The following is a 23,357-nucleotide window of genomic DNA, read 5'->3' as shown; positions in this document are numbered from 1 at the left end:
AGACCATGCAAACCAGATAATCAGTGAAACTGTAGTTCCAGCAACAAGAGAGAGAGATCTATGTCTCACTTGCAGACACAAATCAAGTACTAATACCTGAAAATAGGTCGTGCATTTTTAATTCTGTTGGTCAACGCCTATGGAACACTTGTTCCATGTTGTCTTACCAATAACAAGTTAAATGGAGAAGGGAAGGATGGAGAGGAGGGGGAGTGGAGGACAGATCAAATAATTCTTTCTAATCGCATGTAAATAATGACTGATAGAGACATTAATAATCACCAATTTGAATTGAAACATACATGCAACCTGTATCGAATAACTATTCATTTCTGAGCATACCCAATGTTAAAATTAAAATGATCATATCATTTTTTCTAACATTCATTGGTTTATGTCTACAATTTGATCAAAGCTTCAACAAGTGTCAACTAGATTGATGTTTTATTAGTCTACTGTTCTTATACATGTTTTGTTTTGTCTATTTCTGCCATCAAATCACAATGATGTACAATTGTTAATACATAGTTATAGCAATGAGGCATCGAGACCAGAAGTAAGATAAACTTTTAAGTCTGGTCCCTTACAAAGTAAAACCAGAAAAACCAGAAAACCAGAAGGTTGATATAGAGAAAAGAAAACATCAAGGAAACACAGAGAAAGCTCACACATAGGGGTTTAACAGAACTGGGAAAGGAAACAGTGATACAATGCTCCTAATAAGGCAGAACTAGAGCTCATTAAGGGTAAACAAGTTTAAGCTTTCGAAAAGGGGTGCAGAATGTGAGATATATGAAGCATTACAAATATTTCTACCGTCAATTTCTGGATTTGAATTAGCTATCAAGTGTTGACATGTGGACATTACCCTACACAAGGATGTTGTAGTTTAAATGAGGCAAAGCAAGTGCATCATATATTGTCAGTAAAGTGAGTTTAGGTAAGAAGAGTTTCAACCTATTAATTGTACTACTTACATATGCAACCTATTGCTGATGATATACACATGTTTTTCCAGTTTAGTTTTGAATCAATATACAATCCCAGAAATTTAGCACAATCAGATGCATTAATAAGCACTCCATCAAGTATTACTGACACTTTTGGGTAATCACAAAATCTGTTGCCAAACCACAATTTATGTTGTTTTACCTATATTACGTGACAATCTATTCAATTTTAGCAAGCCAGAAATTGCGAGGAATTGATATTTTGATGTGCATTCTCTAGATGTTTATGTTGGATGAAAACAATAGTGTCATCAGCAAACAAAATAAGGGAAACAATATGAGAAGACATTTAAATATCATTTATATTTCATATTAAAAATAAAAAGTAGTAGTCCTAAATGGACCATTGTGGAATGCCAATATTGCCAGAAACACATGATGAGCTTACATGTAGTTTCAATCGCTGAGTGAAAGGTAAGATAATGGCTTAAACATGAACAAAGAAATGACACTTGATACACAGACAACTATAAAACATTGCTTCATATTCTATAATGACATGAAATGCATGTGTACCTGTTCCTTGGATGTATGTCTAGTGTGAGCCACAGAGGAGGCTTTGCCATCATCTGACAGTATTGGAGCCACATAACTGAATCCTTTGAATAGTTGGTGGGCACTTGGACTTGGTGGCAGACCTGGGGAATCTGATGACACAACAAGGAAAATGTTAGAAATACAAAACTAAGTAATTAACCAGCATTATGTGAGAAGACCCAGACATTTCAGGCTATGTGCTGTTGAAGTTTCTACAATCTGGCCGTAGAATAATAAACTGTTGAAAAGATCACTTATCCACAAATATAAGCTCTTCCTTAGGTTCACGTTTAGCTCACACAGGGAATCATGAATTTACCAACAAACTGCAAAGTTCTGCAAATGTGAAATTCACACATTGCATTAAAGCAGAACATATTTGAGTATTGGACTGGATGCTTGATGACCAAAGGAACAACCGATTGGATGTAACTATTATAGCTCTCTTAGTTAGATTGAGGGGCATGAAAGTATGTGTGAACGTCACATGCCTTGATCAGAATGGGATGGTTATAATCCAACGATAAAGCAAATTTTACCACCAACAGTTCTGCAAAATGTGACCTTTCTCGATAAAGTATACACTAAAAAGAAATAAACGCAGAACTTATACTAATTTCTTATGTATCATCAAGTATCTTTAACACAAAAATGTGCTCACCTCTAGGAGTTCTGGAAGTAAATTCTCTATCAAAATAAAATGTGCTATCTGCTGCTATAACAGCTGGTTTGAACGGAGGCTCAGACTCTCTCTTCATCAGTTTCTGTTTGAGCATAAAGAAAAATCACAAAGAATTTGAATATCATAAAACTACAAACAATGCATTATGCAATCTGTAACATTCTCAACACTCTGCCAAGTTTCACACATCATTGAAATGAGGTGACATTTTGATTGGTTTCATTAAACCAATTAGTAAATAATTAGAGACTTTCTTGGGTTCTGAGAAATATCCAAATTTAGTCAATATTCTTATTAACACATTCATTAATGCCTCGATGGAATTGGATTAACATAAACAAATGAACTGTTCTCAAATGACCTTTGACCCTCCACAACAACCAATAAGGTGTGTGCATAACAACTAAAACCCAAGAAGTTTTTTATCTTGTAGTAATTTAATGCTTTAATGTTTTAAGTTCAGATGGGGGGTTTCCATTTGTTTATTGTTGGTAGTTTACTTGGGCTGCTAGTACTATACTGTACTGTGTAGGGGTTACCAGAGCATAACGAAGCCATCAAAATAATGATGTTCAACAAACTTCTTTAACTGCTATAGAAATGAAAAACTGAACACAACATGTTTATGAATACTTTGAAACACATTATGTAATTCGTAAGCTCAACCCATTCCCGGTTAATATTGGTAACATTAAATTTTAAAATGTTTGCACCGCAGGTTAATAAATGGAAGGAATGCTCCCTGCACATGAATAGTTCCTGTATATATTGCAGGTGCAAAGAGCAAACCATTTTACACAGTTAATTCCAATTGAGATTGGTCATTGACAAAAATCAGTTTACAACTTGAACTTGCTTCAAGTTCACCAAGGTAATGCGTTCATCATTCTGTGAAATGTTTGTTACGGTAGCCTTGCTAATATTTGGGTTTGATTAGCCCATAAATCACTCGCCAAAATGTCGAGCGTGGTGATTTTCCATTCACCATATAAGCTACTATTCTACTCATAGAGCATATTTGTGGGGGCCTGTGGCAGAAAGAAAAACACCTCATCTACATCCCGTGGCAGGCCAGCATACATAAGTACTTAGAGGCCAAATAAATGAGACTGAAAATATGTCAAAATGTTGTTTTAGAGTCATCTTACTTGTGTTTGGGATTCTTATCTGTAAACCTACCCATTAAAGAGGCCATGATAATAAAGGGTTTAAATTGAGTTAGTATGCTAGTTTAAAACTTGCCATTAGGGAGGCTGACCAAACCAAAATGTTGGCCTAGAACAGGGAGATTCTTTCTACAAACTATGTGTAACTTGTTCAAATTACAAGACATGAAGCAAGCAAGGGGAGACGCTTCTTCTTTACTAAGCCTAGTATACTGTCAAGACATCCTGCATGAGAGCATTTACAATCTGTATAAAAAGGTTTGCCAGAGTTAATCACTACATACCTCCCAGTTAATGCTGGCAAAGAATGCATGTTTCTTTATGTCCTCCACACCATTGGCAGCAGCCCCTAGTCTGTTCATTGGGTTACGTTTGAAGAGTGCTCTTAGCAGAGATTGAGCCTGTGGACTCAGAAACTGTGGCATACCCAACTTGGCCCTGTCAAAAAAAAAAGAACAATTCATCAGATTCAACATTTTTCACATGTTTATATTGTTTCCAGTTAACAGTGAAGTGATGCTGTAACCCGATGGAATGCAGGCTAATCAAGGCTTGAACAAATCTTTTAAGCTGTCCTCACGTTATCAGAGCATGGGGTTATGTCAATTTACCAATATAATTGCTGTTGATGGGACATCTTTCAAGATAGACGTTGGTGCTTAAATTTGAGCAACACAGAAGGATGTAGACCTGGTGGTGTAAACCCTGACCATGCAGTTATCAGAAGCTTCAGGTAATCATTTGAATGCTTTACAGTGCAGTATGACATGAATTGTAGTATTATCAGAGACTGTACTTAGGAAATAGACCAAGCTGGCTAGATTCATATTAAGCCACAACACCTCAGTATGTGGGATAAAATGAGAAATACAACAGAGAGGCTAGTATCAACAGAACAACTTAGAGTAGGGTAATTTAGTAACAAGCAAACGTCTCAGACACTAGTATTCAAAAAGGCTCTTAAATCAGTGGTCTCTTTCAAAACTCTTTCAAATCAGTGGTTACTTAGACTTCAATGCTATCAATATTTATTGGTTGTGAAGTAATGTTTAAGGGATTGAAGAAATTGAAGAAAATGTTAAAATGTGTTAAAGTCAGAGGTGTCTGGTGAGTCTACAAACAGGAGACGACCTTGTAATTACCTTCACTTCCTGGAACCCCTTTCTCTACAACCCCCCCCCCCACCCACCCATACCACCCCTTCCTTGTTTTATATTACTGAATATCAGACTATCCCAATTATACAGAAACAACATTTTCTCACCAAACTAAGCCACATTTGTATAGCAAATATACTCTTTCCTTTATAGCAATGTCTACAGGAACATACACATTCAATTTAATTTGAATGCACCATGAATAACTATTATAACTTCACAACACAATGATATCTGTTCTTATGATCCTAAATATTATGATACAGGAAATATTTATGGTTTGATTGTTTTTAATAGGAAATAAATGTCTGTCATGACGGATAACCAAACAAACCACTTAAATATTGAAGATAAAGACAGATCTCATTCACAGTAACTACTAATATTACCTCTATACATGTGGTTTCATGGTAAGCAAACAGACTGTTGCTAATGTATTAACTACATATATACTATTAGTTAATTTTATTGGTTACTATTAATGCAAGAATATTGCTAGTAATACCCTCATGTTCAGCAATGCACAACAGTTGATGCATCCATTGTTCATGTTAAGTTGTTCATGAAGATTGACTTTGTTAATGTCAAAGACACCATTGACAACCCTGTTCATAGCTTTTTGATCATTTCATGACTGCAGATATAGTTGAAATAAACCAGTAGAGGTAATCGAATAGTAATCACTAGGAAGCTTCCAGTTTGTCTATAAACAGACATAAACAGCCTGCATAACTTAGCAGTGGTGACACTTCTTACAGTGTCAGCATCAGGTTTGAGGTGATTGCTACTGCAGAAGGTTGCTTAAAGCAGCTTTCTTAGATGAAATATATGGTTTAAACTATTCTGAACTAAAAACACCACTGTTGTTCACTATCGTTAGTAGTCAAGTTTCATTTCAAATAATTTTATTAAAATAAAAAGTCTGTGAAATTTCTACACATTAAAAATAATAATATGAAGAACTTAAATTGTCTGGATGACCAACTGTTGAGAATTGAATCTAACCATTAATTTCTTCTTCCTGAACCTTTAGCTGATGACAAATCTAAGAGACTGTCTTAATTTGATGAATGGAAATCTAATTTTGAGTAATACTTGGTAGGTTATATGAGATATCAGTAGCATGTATAATGTATGGTTTCAACTATCTCCATCTACAGTTGGTTAGTACTTACTTCAGTATCATCTCCATGGTTTCTTTTCTGTGGCTGGCTTGGAAAGGCAACGATCCTGTTAGTAATTCATACTGCAAGAATCAAAATGAAAAGAAAGTGATTTCACCAAAGTGTCAGAGGCATCATATTTCACAACTTATGGACAGGGTAGAATTGAGATCTCCCTCCACATTGCTTTACTCTTCCACAAAAATATTTGTAGTAACATTAGAGTAAAGATTGAACAGCCTTTTTAGTTATGTTGACATATTTTGTATCATGCATTTGCAGGTATTGTGCAATTCAGGAAGAGTGTATGGATAGAATACACTTTAACTAATAATGACAGTCTCTCTGACTGATGATAAAGTACTAAATCAGACATGATGACCTACTCTGAATAAACCACTCTCTCCCTCTCCCTGACCTGTCACTGGGGAAGAGGAACGGGTACCAACTCACCATAAGAACACCAAATGACCACCAATCAGCAGCTGTTGTGTGGCCCTTCCGGTTCACCACTTCTGGGGCCATATACTCCACAGTACCACAGAAAGAATAGGTTTTACTGTTGTCCAATGACTCCTTACTCAGACCAAAATCTGTCAGTTTTAGATGACCTTTGGCATCTAGTAAAATACTGCAGGAAAAGAAAATGGGCAGTTTAGGTGATTGTTATCAACTCACATGTATTTGTTTATTTTAGTTTATCAATTCTTCTACATTCTATTATTGTTGCATTTAGCAATCTTGTTTTTTTTCTTCTTATTCCATCATTTCAACCTGAATATACTGTGAGACTTCTCTTGTCATACAATAAAAAAAACATGAAAGAAATGTCCCTTGCAATGAACCTGCTTATCCATAATAAACCATAAAATAAATACAATTTGTAATTAAGTCTGCCAAAGAGGAAATTGGAAGACTTTCTCTACCAAATTTACTGTATTTAATTGAAAACAGAAGAGAGGAAGGAGGATGAGCAGAGATTTCATGGAAGTGAGAGAAGTAAGAGATCATACCCATCATGAAAATGGGTTCATCCAAGCAGAGAAGAGCATGTTCTGCATCTACAAATTGACGATTACAATCAGGGGAAAAAGCAGGAGCATCTTGAAATAATGTCACTCCATGTTGAATGTCAATATTTTGTGAAGATGTTGTACAAGCATACCAATTGACAGGTAGCTTTGAATGAGACAGCTAGGTCATCTAATTAAACTTTACATTGTTACATTGTCCATTCAAAAGATACCAAGGATATAAGAACAAAGGCTTTGACTTGTGTAGCTTCTGTAAAGGTGTAGTCATATGTATAGCTAATAACTCTCCATCAGAATTCTTTGTAATTTCACTTCTGGTAAATCAAAAAAGAAAAGTGCCAGAGTATGTTGAGATTCTGATCACAAAATAAATTGTCACACATAAGAGATCTACAAATTTTTTCACTGATGGTTAAGTTTGGTTTGCCCACAAATTAGCCCTGCCTCATTAACTTTGGATCCCTGTGTTGGGGGACAGATTCCTAATTCATACAATTTTGTTAATTGATTTGATTACAGAGAGGGAATCAATCAGCTTAGAAAACATAACAGTGGCCCACTGTCAATGCCTTCCTTAGCTGTAAAGTACTTACTTAGCTGTAAAGTACTCTACAAGTATATGACATTTATAGCTCACTTTTCTGGTTTGAGGTCTCTGTAGATGATACCTAAACTGTGAAGGTGGTCTAAGGCCAAAGCTAGTTCAGCTAGGTAAAACTTGACATCCTCTTCTGTGAACATCACCTAGGTTGGTAAAGAAATAATGTGTTATTAAAAATGTGCAAAAACATGGCTCTAGCCAGCTTTTTTGTCATACCAGGTGGAGATCGAAGACTGCAATGCCGCAGGCATTTACGTAATCATAGGGTGTATGCAGTGGCACGGATCTCCGCATTTGTTTGTGCACTGAAACAACCATTAACTTAAAAGTTAACAGAAGTTGTGCATTATGTGAACTTCAGAGACATGTTTCCAGTGCCTTGAATTAGAATGAAACGTTTTAGTTTAAATGAAAGAATTAGGGGATGATGTTGATATGTTTGCACAGTCAATATGTCCAGAGGCAGATCTAGAACTCTGTTTTATTGCAGAAAAAATATTTGGTTACATTTGTAAATATTTGATCTTAGATTATATGGTTGGGGGGGGGGGGGTGGGAGGCAGGGTGCATTAAAAACCACTTCTCTTTCTTTGGGTATAAGAGCTGAATCCTCACAATCTAGTGACACTAGCTACATACTGTCTCGTACAACTTGTAAGTTCACACAATTATTCTATTCTTCTCTCATACAATTTTCAACAGTTCTAACACCACAACGATCAGGGATTTGTAACACTTCACTCTCCTGTGCAGAAGTCCATTCCCAGATATAGCAATCTGCAACTAAAAACACCAAGTGATGACACACTTGCATAAATTATGATCTTGAGTCATAATATGCTTTACCAACAATCACAGTTAATACCCGTAATGCTTCTATGACATTTCCCATAATAAATTCATAAGTCTGCACAAGGGATGTTTACAAGTCGATTTTATCTGGATGAGAGTGATTGATTGACAACAAATAGTGAATGATATGACTGTACAATTGTATCCTCCAAGAATGGTTGTTACTAAACGTGATAATAAGTACTGTAACAGAAGGCTGTAATGTAAACATCTACTTCTTTAGAGGACCATATTTAGCTGGATGTATGAACTATAGCTGTGTTCCAAGAAAACAAGAATAGTCATTTGGAATGATAGAACCAACCAGGGAAGAATTTAGTAACCGACCAGGGATAAATTTAGTAACTAACCAGGGAATAATTTAGTTACCAACCAGGGAATAATATAGTAACCAACCAGGGAATAATTTAGTAACCAACTAGGGAATAATTTAGTTACCAACTAGGGAATAATTCATTAACCAACCAGGGAATAATTCAGTAACCAACCAGGGAATAATTTAGTAACCAACCAGGGAATACTTTAGTAACCAACCAGGGAATAATTTAGTAACCAACCAGGGAATAATTTAGTAACCAACCAGAGAATAATATAGTAACCAACCAGGGAAGAATTTAGTAACCAACCAGGGATAAATTTAGTAACCAACCAGGGAATACTTTAGTAACCAACCAGGGATAAATTTAGTAACCAACCAGGGAATAATTTAGTAACCAACCAGGGAATAATTCAGTAACCAACCAGGGAATAATTTAGTAACCACCAGGGAATAATTTAGTAACCAACCAGGGAAGAATTTAGTAACAAACCAGGGAAGAATTTAGTAACTAACCAGGGAAGAATTTAGTAACCAACCAGGGAATATTTTAGTTACCAACCAGGGAATAATTTAGTAACCAACCAGGGAATAATTTAGTTACCAACTAGGGAATAATTCATTAACCAACCAGGGAATAATTTAGTAACCAACCAGGGAATACTTTAGTAACCAACCAGGGATAAATTTAGTAACCAACCAGGGAATAATTTAGTAACCAACCAGAGAATAATTTAGTAACCAACCAGGGAAGAATTTAGTAACCAACCAGGGAAGAATTTAGTAACCAACCAGGGAAGAATTTAGTAACCAACCAGGGAATACTTTAGTAACCAACCAGGGAAGAATTTAGTAACCAACCAGGGAATACTTTAGTAACCAACCAGGGAATAATTTAGTAACCAACCAGGGAATAATTTAGTAACCAACCAGAGAATAATACAGTAACCAACCAGGGAAGAATTTAGTAACCAACCAGGGAAGAATTTAGTAACCAACCAGGGAAGAATTTAGTAACTAACCAGGGAAGAATTTAGTGTTCCAATTTGGTGCAGCAGTTTTGAAGGCTCCTATAATATACTTTGTTTTCTGTGTACAAAAGCAACTATAGATACATCTTTGAACTTGTCTTGCAAGTTGACCAGGTTGCATAAAATTATACAATGTGATACCAGATTAATTATACCCTGCCAGAAATGGCATGATACAGTTCTCAGCCTTCGTATGTGAAAGGCACGGTTGCTAGAACTCTCTATAAAACATACCTTGAAGGTTAATAACAGGCATTTGTGTAATAATCTTTATACATCTTTTGTTTTATTTGTGTAATAATCTTTATACATCTTTTGTTTTATTTCTATAGATCCCTGGGGATTTCTGGTCTTCATCAGGTTTAAGGTATCTGAACAAATGATCTGATCCAGCAAAAGCAATTTTAATATCTGATGCCAGCTTTTAATGTAATTTAGGACATTCAAATGAGGTAATCATTCAAACCATTGAACGCAACTCACAGGAAATTCAGAGTTGACACTGGGTGTCATGTGACACATGTAATATGAGCACTACTACTCTGATCTCAAAGTCATACAAATAAACTACTAAACATTTGCTGATATCCTTTATCTGTGTTGAAACCTGACAAGTTTCTCACAATCCTTACTCAAGGCTTAAGTGCACATGAATGATGTAAAATTTGAAGAGGAAAAAATATAAAGCACACCACTTGAAGGTGGCACGCAGATATACTGTAGTCGCTGAAGAAAAACATGTGAATCATGCATTTGGCACTCCCAATGTCAGAAAGAACATGCCCACTTCAACTAGTGAAGATGTACCATAACGCCTACTAAAACTTGTGGCATTAACTTTAAAACATAATATCAATTTGAACAAAACTCTATATTATCATATGAACTATCTATTGATGATGTATTTGCATGAACCACCAAAAGCATTAAACAAAATGCACCAATTATTAAGAATTTCTCACCTATAAATGCCACATGGAACTATAGCAACCATGCTAAGTTCATTACCTTAAGTTACATTGTTTTCTACTAGTATCCTGTTCTGTATTGTTCTAACCCATTACTTCTCTGTTCTATCACATTTATTTTAAATTATTGATTATCATTATGGATTTGCATTTAGACTTGTTTAGTAATATGAAGGATTCAATATACTGTACAGATGAATTTAAAGGATTTTTGTCAAGAAAACCAAAAATTCTGCTAGATACTATAGGTTACTTGCTTTAAAGCATCCAAGGCATCGAGACATCTTGAAAACAGAAACCACTTGACACCTTACTATTAATGATTTATGTGAATATATTTATCACCTAAAGAAGGAGATGGGAGAGGAGAGGAAGATGCATTCTCTAAGATAATTATCAGCCAACTACAGTTCATTGAGTAATATATCATCACCATCACTAATGAAGCAGATGGTTCAAATGAGAACAATGAAGGATGGAAAAATAGATGAGTCATGACTAAAATGTTATCAAAGGACATCAAAATTCACTCATGGATATCCTCTGAGACAAATAACATCAGTAGTCTGTTATTAAGCATTATCCAAGCTGAAATAAACCAAGAAACAATAATAATCACTGTCAATGACATTTAACTTTGAAGCACTTTGTTCTATACAGCCTTAGTCAAGGGAGTGAAAATCTTCTATATTACAAGATCAATTTGTTGTACAGCAATTTGTACTCCACAGTTTGGTGTCAACATTGAACATTTATAGTTCTTGAAATCTACAAGCCTCCACATTAGATCCATTCTTAAATAAATTGTAATACACATGAAACTCTACCAACTATCATGCTTTCTAAAAAAAAAATTAGGGATTTTAGTCTAAAAAGAAACAAACCTCCTTTGAAAGCCTTGTAAAAAGATCGCCCCCACGCAGGAAGTCCAGTATAAGATAGAGTTTACCTTCTGTCTGAAATGCTGTAGATAAATAGAGAGAAGAGACTGTGACGTCAATCTCGCAGCCTCCCAGCTTTTCTGGAGAGGATTATTTGCCTAATATCGATGATCTAAAGAGATGACCTCACAGTTTGCAGATAATGATGGATTGCACTTCCGTGTCTGCCGGCCCTAGCGCACGATTAAAAAAGCTGGGCAGATTCGTCTCTTGAAATCGGACAAAGTGCGATGGAACTGGAGGATATATGACGAAAAACAAAGCTGCCAGAGTATGGTGAATGAATGTCTAATATACTGTGTGTGTAATAAATAAATCTCACAATTTAATCAGGACAAGGTAAGATAAATGGCTCTTTGTATGATGAGGATGCATTCAATAACAAATAAGTAGCTTACTTTAAGTACTTTCCATTGCAGTAGAAGGCACTACATTTTGGATGAATATTAAAATGTCTTGTATGTAAAGAGGCAGTATTTCCAGTGTCTAGATCAAAGTTCATGGAAATGTACGGAAACATAAGCTGTGGTTCTTTGGTGTACAGTAGGTGTTAGACGCTCTGAGGATATCAATGAGTTTTTAATGACAACCCTTTCAAGCACAATGACGGTACACATTATAAATGCGAAAGAATAATGGCCAAAGATGACTAACAAACCAAATAACAAACCCTGTTTCCTTAGGTACAATATTAAATAAAGAAAAGTCAATGGATCAATCAATCAAACATGATATACAATATACAACCTGTTTAAATACAGTACACAGTATATATGCATGTAAAAGTCAATATTTTGCCTTGGTATCTTGGGGACAGGGAAAGAGACCCCTTACATAAATTTCATGCCTTCAGCATTGCAATGTACTTCTATAAACTGTGCATTACTCCGTTGAGCTCATATTTTAACTTGTGTACAGACCATCTAATGGAAAGTTTTCAATATCTTAAGGGTTTCTAACTAGCTGAGGCATTCGCGGTTTGAAGCTAACTGTCTAGCGAAGTCGCTGACAAAACATGGATTTTTTTTTTAAAACGATGAAATCAATATGGATAATTAAGTCTCTTTTTCAGTAAAGAACCATTCCATGGTTTGGACAAGCCAAGCTACAGTAATGAAATTACTTGATCAATACTTAAAAAGTATTTGACTTCTTCTGGAAGGTGAATAAATGATATGTTCCTGTTTGTGTGGGATCTGGTATGCCAAAGGGTCACACAGATACATAAAGCAATTTTTGAATAGGTAGGTTAAAAGTTATGTTGTCAGAAGCTTCTGGACTCACCATAGTGCATTTTGACAATAAAAGGATGATTGACTTCTACCAGAATGTTTCGTTCCATCTTCGTACGCACCCTATCTCGCACTACAAAAAAAATCAACAGCATTGGTCTTATAGATCAGAGATACTTGTGGTTAACAACTTTTCCAATCAGCCAAGGAAACTCTTATTCCATATTGCATATACCACTGTTTTAAAGTCCTTTCACACACAAAACTAGTCTAATTATGCCATCATCAAGCCACAAATGTGCTTGAATTTGTAATGATATTTTTTTCCTGTAAAGGTTTTGAAAAGTTGAACCTTTTGAATAAAGAAGCCTGCATTGACATTGGTTTCTATGTCAATACTGTTAACATGCACTTTGAAAATATGAAACTAAAAGCAGCGCTGACAAACTCCCTGATAAAACTTTTGAATCCCAACAATCACAATACCTGCCTAAAAGTGTATTTTTTCACCCCTCATACATTGTTCTCAAAAAGATCTCTATTAAAGAAAATAATGGTCTAGTTTGCTTCTCTTTTAAGATCAGACAGCAACTATTGCTTTCAAAGCCACCTACTTGTCAAGAACATTAGTGACATTCCTACTTTATTGATATACATGTATCAAACAGAAAGTAGACACAATGGAAAGGTTGGATTCATGTAAGCTAATGGAATCAGTGCAATTAATAGGCACAACAAAGTAGTTAACAATATCCTTATCATTCTAATTCAGCTATAACCACATGCAAAGTCTCAATCACAGAGCTACAACAGCTGAAATATTTAACAATTTTCCTTATTCAGTTATACCTCCTGTAGTTATTTTAACTCATCTGTGTGTTCTTTATAAGATTCCATTCTAAACTAGGGAGCTCTCTATTTCATCTTTCATTCTTACTTGTCAGTTTTTGTTACAAACTTTATTGTTATGATCAAGTTTCATTTCACACTGAATATATGGACTATAGCACAGGGGGAATCTAATACATTTCACCTTGTGGTGATGCTATGTCATCAAACATTTCACAAAAGGGAGTCCCCACTTCAATACTATGGCTCTTTAGGGAGCTGCTTATGAACTTGAGTACAGATGATGATTTGGTAATGTCTCCTGTAACCTTCCCTCAACTGCTTATTCTCTCACATATGCAGCAGATGATACTTGACCTTCAAACACAAAGACACAAAGAGAAACATCATCACAATTGCAATGATTTCCTTACCTTTCAGAGTGGCCTTTTTAAGTACCTTCATGGCATAAAGGGTGCCTGCGTCAGTACCAGTAATTTTGCGAACCAAGAAAACCTATAAAGGAAATAAAAAAGGCTTTACTAAGAACTATCTTTCTTAAGTTTCTAACATTTTCCAATGCCCAAACATATTAATCATGTGGTAAGTCATTCATGTTAATATTCATGATATTGTGCACACCAAAATGGAGAGGGCTTAAATCTAGTGACCAACCAGGAATTAGTTGTTATGTTGACAAAGTCTATCAGTGACATAGCATAAAAAACAGATACATGCATGAATATTAATGAGGTCAAATTTTATGATCTCATAACCATATACTTATATTATATTATCCAAGTACATGCATGAAGTTAATTAGACATGTTATTTCAGACATATCTGATTCAGAATTCTCTGTTTACTGATTAATTGATATGCAAACAAACACAACACGGTTGATTGTATGAATGTAGTGTGACTAACCTAATATGCCAAGGATGAAAACCTTGGAACCTTTGGTTCTTTTCTTGTGTTTAAAAGCCATTTCTTGCAATTTGATGAATATTATTGACATACAGTTGGAGATATAATGAAAATGTGCTTATTATGTACCAACATTACCATACCAGTATGAACTACATTTTACATTAAGCCCTACCCGTTTATCAATACTCATGAGATGGGAACACAAACAATCTACTTATTATCATGGGGCATCTACCAACTAAGATTCACATTGATTCAGCTTGTGGTTGATGAGATATTGTGTTTTACAAGTTATTTTGACAATTTCCCATTAAGCCCCACATTACCATACCAAGTATGAATTAAATCAGACATTCGGTTGAAGAGATGTTGACATTTTAAGAATATTTAGTTTAAGCAAGCCCACTCATTAAAATTTATGAGATGGGAACAAAAACAATCAATCACATCTACACATCATAGGACATCTACCATGTATGATATTGATTCAACTTGTGGTTGTTGAGTTTTCGTGTTTACAAGCTGTTTTTGTCATTTTCCCATTAAGTCCCACGCACTCATGAATATTTATGAGGTAAAATAGTTGTTGAAAAAACATGTAATCACTATGTAGTTACATCACCATACCAAGTATTAAATTGGACATACGGTTGAAAAGATATTGACATTTTACGAATTTATGTTAAGCACCGATACTCATTAATATTCATGATATGGGAACAAACAAACAATAGGGCAGATCTATACATCATGGGGCATCTACCTATTAGTATGACATTGATTTAGCTGGTGGTTGTTGAGATATCGTGCTTACAAGCTAGCCATCACATACATACACAGGGCTTGACATAAGCCTCAGAAAGGGCACAGCAAAAATGCTATTGGTAGTTTCCAATTGTGAAGGGCATGACGGGAAATGGGAAGGGCAGGATGGCAAAATTGAATATGAGTAAGGGCACTGATGACTTTATGGTTGATGCAATTTTTACCTCCTTTTTTATGCGCATTAAAAGTGTCTAATCAGGCCATTTCATTATGAAGAACTAAAAAATACAAGTACAGTATCACACAAATTGTTATTTTTCATTTCATAACGAAATTTTATTTACAAAAATTTAAAAATCAATTCCGTTTGTTTCTTTCGCTTGATGGCATAGTAAATCCCAAATGCCGAAAACTTTTCTCTACATAGTTGTTATTTAGTATAAAAGGCAGCGCAATGCAACCTTTACCTCAAAAGTCCCATAAGTACTAAAGTAATCAATCATCCCTTTCTTTACATGGTATGTGCCATATGACATGATACTAGGGCTGCAACATGTAACAAATGCATTAACGATTAATCACAAAAATTTGCAATTATTTAGCAATTTATCGTTATAAACACAGCTATGCAAAGTGTGTTTTTTGTTTTGAAAACCAATGGTTAGGCTAGATTTTCCCATTGACATTGCAAGTGTATTTGTCCATAACATTCATGTGCTTTGCTCTCATAGTTATAGCTGCTGTATACGTTCGTGATTCAAGCATAAATATTCTTGTATTAACATTCTCGCCCAGTTTATAGCTGAATACAGAAACGACTAAAGCAAGTCCAAGTTTCATGCGACAATGTCAATGGGATTTTACTGTGTGATTTCCCTCGCACACAGTTAACTCAATGGAGAAGTCTCATTGACTTACTGTGGAAGTTAAAAGAATGTCAAAAAGGAAAGTCCTTGCCAAGGGAGCATAAAAAACGATCTCAACGACATTTATGTTTGTACTGTATGTAATATAGATAGGGGTGGTTGCGGAAACATGTAAGAAAGTGAAAAAGTGCAAAAAATTGCTACTGCATTGCGAAGGATGAATCAAACAATATCTCCGCAACATTTTTGGGTTATTCTTTAGTGTACTACTCGCAATGACGCAATGTACATAGCAAATCATGTTTACAAGGTTTAGGCAATTTGACCTCTGATGACCCCAACAGACATTGACCTCCACCAAAATTCTTTTTCTCAATGCTATACACCTTTATATCAAGTATGAGATATGCCCAAGCTTCCAATATTGAGATATCATGTTTACATGGTTTTTACAATTTGACCTTTTATGACCCCAAAGGCCTTTTGACCTCCACCAAAAATAATAGGCTTCCAGTACTCAATATGGTGCTTCTACACACCAAGCTTCCCTTCTTGAGATATCATGTTTACAAGTTTTCACAATTTGACTCCAAATGACCTTTGACCTCCAAAACAATAGGCTCCTTGTACTCAATGTAGTTCTTCTACACAATAAATATGGTTTGCAATTGGTCCGACATTCCCTTCTTTGAACAGATTTCGTGTTTACAAGCTGGGTGTCACACGCACACACATACACACATACGCCATCATGAATGCAAAGGTTATGATTTCCATCGAAACCAAACACAGATGACTGCAATCAATAACAACTGCCTCTGCTTCATCAAAGCAATGTATGTTGTTGATTCCATTGTGCAAATGGAAGAAGAAAGCTACTAAAAGCATCAGCAAATCTTTCATTTCTTTTTTCTTCCAGCAACACAATGTGTTGTTCTGTTTCATGTGTGAATAATGTGAGGAAAACTTGACACAGTGTTGACAAATGTGGGACTGTATAAAGTGTGATGTTTGTCTTTATCATCATTGTCCCTCATCAATTATCAGGACTGAGCCTAGAGGCAACAGACAGGAAGCACTGAGAGGCAGCATCCATCTCATTCATCACAGACATCTGCCAAACCAATTGCAAGTATACTGCTTCTTAGTGAGCGAAAGAAGGATATACTGTATCTTGCATCAATTGAGTCCACAGTTATACATTGTTTAACATTCTTAATGCAATAATACTTCCTTCTAGGGCTTACTAACAAAATCCATTAATATTACCTTAAAGGTAAATGCTTAGTAAATTCACATGAGTTTAGTGCAGCCTAAACAAATCTCATAACTTCACCATAAGAGCAACCGGGTTCAATCTGTCTGCTCTCATTATTATTACTTAAAGCCTTATTTGGCAGTCCATTATTAAACAGGTATAAATCGTTGTCCAGAAACATTCATCAATCCTGTCAGTTTTCGACAAGCTCTCTACCATCACATTGTTATGATGAGGTTAGTTTATGGGCATATTAAGATTGTTGTCAACATTAACATCCATGGACATGGGCTGGTAAGTTGGTACACATGCACTGCCATACATGCACCTACCACTGCCTAACATTCAAGCAACTTTCAGTAGCATTATCTGCATGAAATTAGCCTATACTTTACCATAGAAACAGTGACTGAAGCTCTAAAAAGAGCTTTTTGGTTCAATGATTACAGAGTATGATCAAATATTTGCAGTTTATTGTGGACTATAGGTCAATCAAATCATTGAAAAACATATATTGGATACCAGGGAACAGGTACAGTATCAGTCATAATGTAGTTAGCAATGATATACAGTATAGCAATGAGTAAATTCAATGATACCAAAATACAGTTGTCTTCGATGATCCAACAACTGTAAGAAATCAGCCTATTCAACAAAGATGTACATAACAGTATTGAAAGCATGCTTCAAACTCTTTGACAATCTCTAAGTTTTTTTTACCTTGCCAAATGATCCCTGACCTAGAACCTTTAAGAGTTCAAAGTGTGATGAGTCTGCCTTTTCTAGGCCCTCTGCGGCCATAGACACAACCTCAATCTCCCTCATGGTGGAGTCCTCCTGTGATAGAAAAGAGAATGATGAAGGTTACAAACTTGTTTGCAATATTGGTATCAGCCGATATTTGCAATATCCGTGGCATATTGGTATCGGTAAAAGTTAGCTCCATTGCCAATAACAGCAAACCGATATAGAGCATTGTTCTTACACAACAAAGACAACGCATGTTACTTGTCATTCCTTTATGCAAGAAAACACAATGTAAGGTACTGGTTAGGCAACTTTTGAACAGGACTGCATCATAAAATTTCATAGCTTATTTGATAGCTATGCACTTTATTATATAATTGTTGATTAAATCCCAAAGATTCTAGTACCATGTACTACAAACTATGTCATATTTAGGCTTCTTGAGATATAACATTTTTCTCAGATTTTTTTTACCTCCATGAAACCAAAAGGTATCATGGCCACAGAGCAACAATGTTACCAATTTCTATCGGCTAAACAGATCGGAGTGTGTATGTTTCAGTGACAGGTAAGTATCATCATTCATAGATACAGTACACAAGTTCATGGGGCTTACAATGTTCTCAGGTTATCAACTCTGTTGACTTTGTAAGGGAGCTTCAAACAGTTTCCATTCCACAACTCCAATCTGCTATGTAGGCTATACAAAAATCTTGTCCAAGTTATGAGTCTTGAGTTATAGAGCTACCTGCATTAAGAGTTTAACATTTTGAATTTTTGACATCTGCTTACCTTTGACCCTGCCAAAATCAATAATAACCCTGTATTACTTAAAGGCACATAACATATGACTGTTGCCCTATTTGAGAAGGTACATACATACCAGGGGGAAAAAAAGGTCTCATTATTAAAGATGGACAATACTTGATTCCTGGAAACAATGTTGCAATTCTATGAAGCAAACTAGCACTTTCAATACTTGGGATATAACCTACCAATGCTCTCTCTCCTTTACCTACAAATCATCTATGTTATAGTGACAAATAAACCCATTTGGTATATACATTACACCAGGGAGTTGTTATGGAACAACTCCCTGATTACACGTTGGCATAAAGGTTATGAAGCAGAGTGTTGGTAGGTGGTGGTTTATATTATGACTCACAGCCTTCAAGGAAGGTCTGCTGAGCCATTGGAATTTCCTCCCACACAGTGCAACTGAACCTTTGATATGGAATGCAGGTACACACATTTCACATGCATTCGAGAAGGCTTTACAGAGAAAATACGCAGTACTACTGCACACACTATTTGTTTAACCTTTTTTCAAGTGAATTACAAAACAAGTTGTATCTATCAAGGTACTCTTGATAGGGGAATGATTGAGGAACTCGTCTGATGTTTCAAGTAAACCCTACCAGGGAAATGTAAAAACGGAAGTAAAGAAATCAACAATAATACTGAAGTCACAATATCTTTGAAGCTAAGAAAATCTGGAAAATGCATGAGAAAAAAGCCATTGATTACTATAACTTCAGGAAGGATTGTGTACAGTAAGTCATCATACAATTAAACACAAATGTATCTGACCTTATATTCAGAGTATTTAAGAGTTTCACCAAAACATATGACAAATAAGATTCACCTGGATGAAAATGCTAGAATGCAGTTTGTAAGACTTTGAAATGGTAGATTTAAAAGGGACAATGGTTGGTGCACAAGTAGCGGGTCACTTTTTTTTAGCTACTGTAGGATAAGAGTTTAACAATGTGAGGTATGAGAAGGATGAAGTAAAATAAAATTATTCAGATATTCCAGTGTGTGAAAATTACCAGACAAATTCTGCTATACCCAAAATAGTTGCCAGGGAATATTGTTTCAGTTTTGACAAGGCCCATGCACCTTTCCAACATCCTTTATTACAAGTTTCCATTTCCATTCCAAGTTTCCATTTCCAAGAAGACATATAAACAACATCCTGGTTTCCTTGAACTTCCTGTGACTTCAGTTGTAGAGTTTATTCTCTATTGTGTCAGGAATTTATGAAAACATTGACTGAATATACTCCTCAATTTAATGTACTTATTATCATCTGAAGTTGAGTAACTACTGTACATCACTAGACACTACATTACAATGTTGGTGGAGTAAAACATGTTTTGAGTGCCCTTTTCTTTCTTTCTTAGGTTAAGGAACAGATTAAGTATAGATCATATCATTCACACTAAAGCTGTTGAGAATTCTTCACCAAGAACAAGAACATGAACATCTAGTATGTCAGTCACACTTTGCTTTACTTTTGACACTGTATGCTTATTCACACCCACATGCAGGAAGTGATGTTATCATACTGAGGATGTCAGCATTATTCAACATAAGAGTCTAAGGCTAGTCATACACTACTGCATCACGTGAAGATTGTACACTACTACACTAGATATCCCTTACAACTCTGAATAAATTATAGTACAAAAATTGCCCTACTTTTTCTGAAATAGATAGTAAAAGTTAACTATAATAACGGGAAGTCACCATGCTATTCAGAGTATTTGTACTGTGCTTGCTTGCTTGCTTTTACTGTGCTTGAAACACAAAACTTTGAGCCCCGGCTAAAAGTCAGGTGGGTTTTTCTACCACGAAGAATCATCACCTTTTCAAAGTTCTGAAACATCCAAAATCCTGAATTGTAACTATGACTCAGACTGCCACCCAATGTGAAGTTTAAGCTTCAAGCAACACAACATTTACACAAACACATTGCTGTTTAGAGTTGGAACAAAACTGGGAACCATAGCAACATGATGTCAGACTAAAATACAATTGGAATCTAGTATTAAACCTACACAATCGATGTCTGAGACTATCTAACTTCTACCATTTCCGTGGAACTACCATTTCTGCAGTTCCACAAATTTTTCCTTTCAAAAGTATTTACACAGTGATAATGAGTCTATTTGGGAGATTAGACTCACGCCAATATAGGTTTGTCTGACCACCACAGATCACTTACGTTGGGTCCTACGGCGAAGCACTTTATCTCCATTGCCTCCCTTCACCCAGGTTTATTAATGGGGACCTGTCAGGTGGATGCTGTTTAGCAGTTGCCATGTGGAGGGATTGTCTCTATGTAAGACAGGTTATCGTTGACCAGGGTAATATTGTTATGCGCCTTGAGCACCGTTATCAGTGGATATGTCTGCGCTTAATAAATCCTCAATATTATTAAGTTTCATCAAAATCAATTGAAGAATAAGAATTCAAGGTCATTTGACAGACTATTTCAAAGATTTCTAGGGTTTGACCTCTGATGACCTCAGAGCCAAAATCATAAATACACCCTGGAAGAAGAACTGGTCATGTTTCTTCCAAAAACATGTGGTCTTCAGGGAGAGAGAAGACACATTTTGGAAATTTTCACATAATGGCCAGTAGTGATCACTTAATGACCTTTGACCTTCACTGATCGAAAGTAGCCCAACATTCAACGTACATTGTGTCCAAGTTTCATTAAAAACCATCAAAATTGAGTGTTCCAGAGCACTTAAACAACTGTACAAACAATGTGAACAGACATGATAGACAGACAGATAGGTCAAAAAAGGTCAAAAAACTTGTAGCTCATATTTGTGACACTCCCTTGTGGGCATCAACCATTTAATCCACTGGTAAAGATTTTACAGTATAGATTTTTTATTTCAAAATTTTTCAATATCCAGAAAGAACAGTCTTCCTATGTGAAATGTAGAGAAATAGATGTTTGAATAGAATGACACTTTCTTTTACCAAGTTGAGCTTGCAAATCGGCTCTACACCAACCATCCTCTAGCAATTGTTATTAACGAATGAGCCACCAAATAAAAATGACCAATTTTGAGACCAATCCACCATTTGAGATAACCTGTTGAGTCATTTGAAGCTCAGAGGGTGAATACTGATAAGGGCCCACTTGAGTGTGTTTTATACAGCAAGACTATCAACTCTTTGAAGCAGATTTCATTTCTTGGATGACTATGTTTTGTTGAAGACCTGTGGCCAAATTTTGTTTACCAAACGAACACCATGACCATAGCATTGGAGAATTCCCAAATTCATTGTAGCTTTAGTTTTAGAGTTCTCATATTAAAAAGGTTTTCAGTGTTGGTTTTCAGAATTGGTTTACAGACACCTGTTGACCTCATTTGACCTTCAACATCTACCAAATAAATAGGGTACTTGCACTTACCGAGCTAGATAGATATCTAAGTATGAAGTTCAAGAAAGATGTACTTTTGAGTTATCGTGTTTACAAGATTTCCCACTTTGACCTAAATGTTGATTGCAAATGACCTTTGACCTCCACCAATTTCAAAAGGTTTCTTGTACTCACCATATTATATTTGCAAAGTACTGTTTGAAAAGTTGATAAAAACACCTTATTTGTTTGGGGGGGGGGGTGGGTTGAATCAAAATGACCTTTCCATTTCTGAACACAATATTATACTGTGGTTTTATGTACTGTAAACCTTCTCTCTATTATGTTGATGACAAGCCCTTTTTAGCCTCTGCATCCTTTGGATGTGGCTTGTGGTTTCTGAGTAGAATTTCATGTGGTCACTGTGTCTAAATTTTTACAAAACATACATGGGCCAAAGCCTAACAATGTGAAAAATGTGATAATCTAGAACACACAAAGAAACTTGAAAGTTCACCTTCAAATTAAGTTCATATTTATTTATGTTACTTTTCCATTTGAGTTTTACACACAACATGATTGCTTTACCTCCCAGTAGTTCACTTTGTGTATTAACTATACTGTAGAAATCATTTCCTATCGGTAAAACAGAATGGAAAAATGAGAAAAATACAACCTGATGTACGTACTGTACCAAGAATAAGTTCAACCAAGCTACACTTTTTGAATTATGGTGTTTACAAGTTAGTCACATACACACACACACATACAAATACACACAAGCCATAGCATCACTATCCAGCATAGACTCATTTTGCCTTGGGGAAGGACTCAAAGATTGACAGCGCTCACCAGATATATGATGTTAATCACACATGAGATGCAAATGTGTACAAAGTAGTTACAAGGGGCATATGGTATTCTATTTTGACCTTGTAGAACAGAAGGCCCTAATGGTCATTAATACTAACTCTATACTCATTACTCCTGATGCAGTTTGCATCAAGCAGCTGTTTTCTGTCTATAACACTTGGCGCTACATTAACTGTAAATCATATTAAATAAAGTCCATTTAGCCTTTCCACTCACTGAGTGTGTCTTA

General features: G+C 35.6%; 1 protein-coding gene across 2 annotated transcripts in view; it reads right to left on the bottom strand.

Annotated features, from left to right (window-relative positions):
- The window catches only part of LOC139962945 (ribosomal protein S6 kinase alpha-3-like), a 71,988-nt gene that overhangs the window by 11,573 nt on the left and 37,058 nt on the right, over positions 1 to 23,357 (bottom strand). For both annotated transcript variants that reach the window (XM_071963363.1, XM_071963364.1), the window contains 10 exons: positions 18,058 to 18,174; positions 13,953 to 14,034; positions 12,743 to 12,823; positions 11,402 to 11,481; positions 7,387 to 7,493; positions 6,169 to 6,346; positions 5,728 to 5,798; positions 3,680 to 3,833; positions 2,209 to 2,311; positions 1,527 to 1,657 (listed from right to left, as the gene is read on the bottom strand). In XM_071963363.1, the coding sequence (XP_071819464.1) occupies positions 1,527 to 1,657; positions 2,209 to 2,311; positions 3,680 to 3,833; positions 5,728 to 5,798; positions 6,169 to 6,346; positions 7,387 to 7,493; positions 11,402 to 11,481; positions 12,743 to 12,823; positions 13,953 to 14,034; positions 18,058 to 18,174 (1,104 nt within the window). The remainder of the gene's footprint in view (positions 1 to 1,526; positions 1,658 to 2,208; positions 2,312 to 3,679; positions 3,834 to 5,727; positions 5,799 to 6,168; positions 6,347 to 7,386; positions 7,494 to 11,401; positions 11,482 to 12,742; positions 12,824 to 13,952; positions 14,035 to 18,057; positions 18,175 to 23,357) is intronic.

The sequence above is a fragment of the Apostichopus japonicus genome, chromosome 21 (assembly GCF_037975245.1).
Source record: "Apostichopus japonicus isolate 1M-3 chromosome 21, ASM3797524v1, whole genome shotgun sequence".
Classification (NCBI taxonomy): domain Eukaryota; kingdom Metazoa; phylum Echinodermata; class Holothuroidea; order Aspidochirotida; family Stichopodidae; genus Apostichopus; species Apostichopus japonicus.
This window is presented reverse-complemented; position numbering and strand designations above follow the sequence as displayed.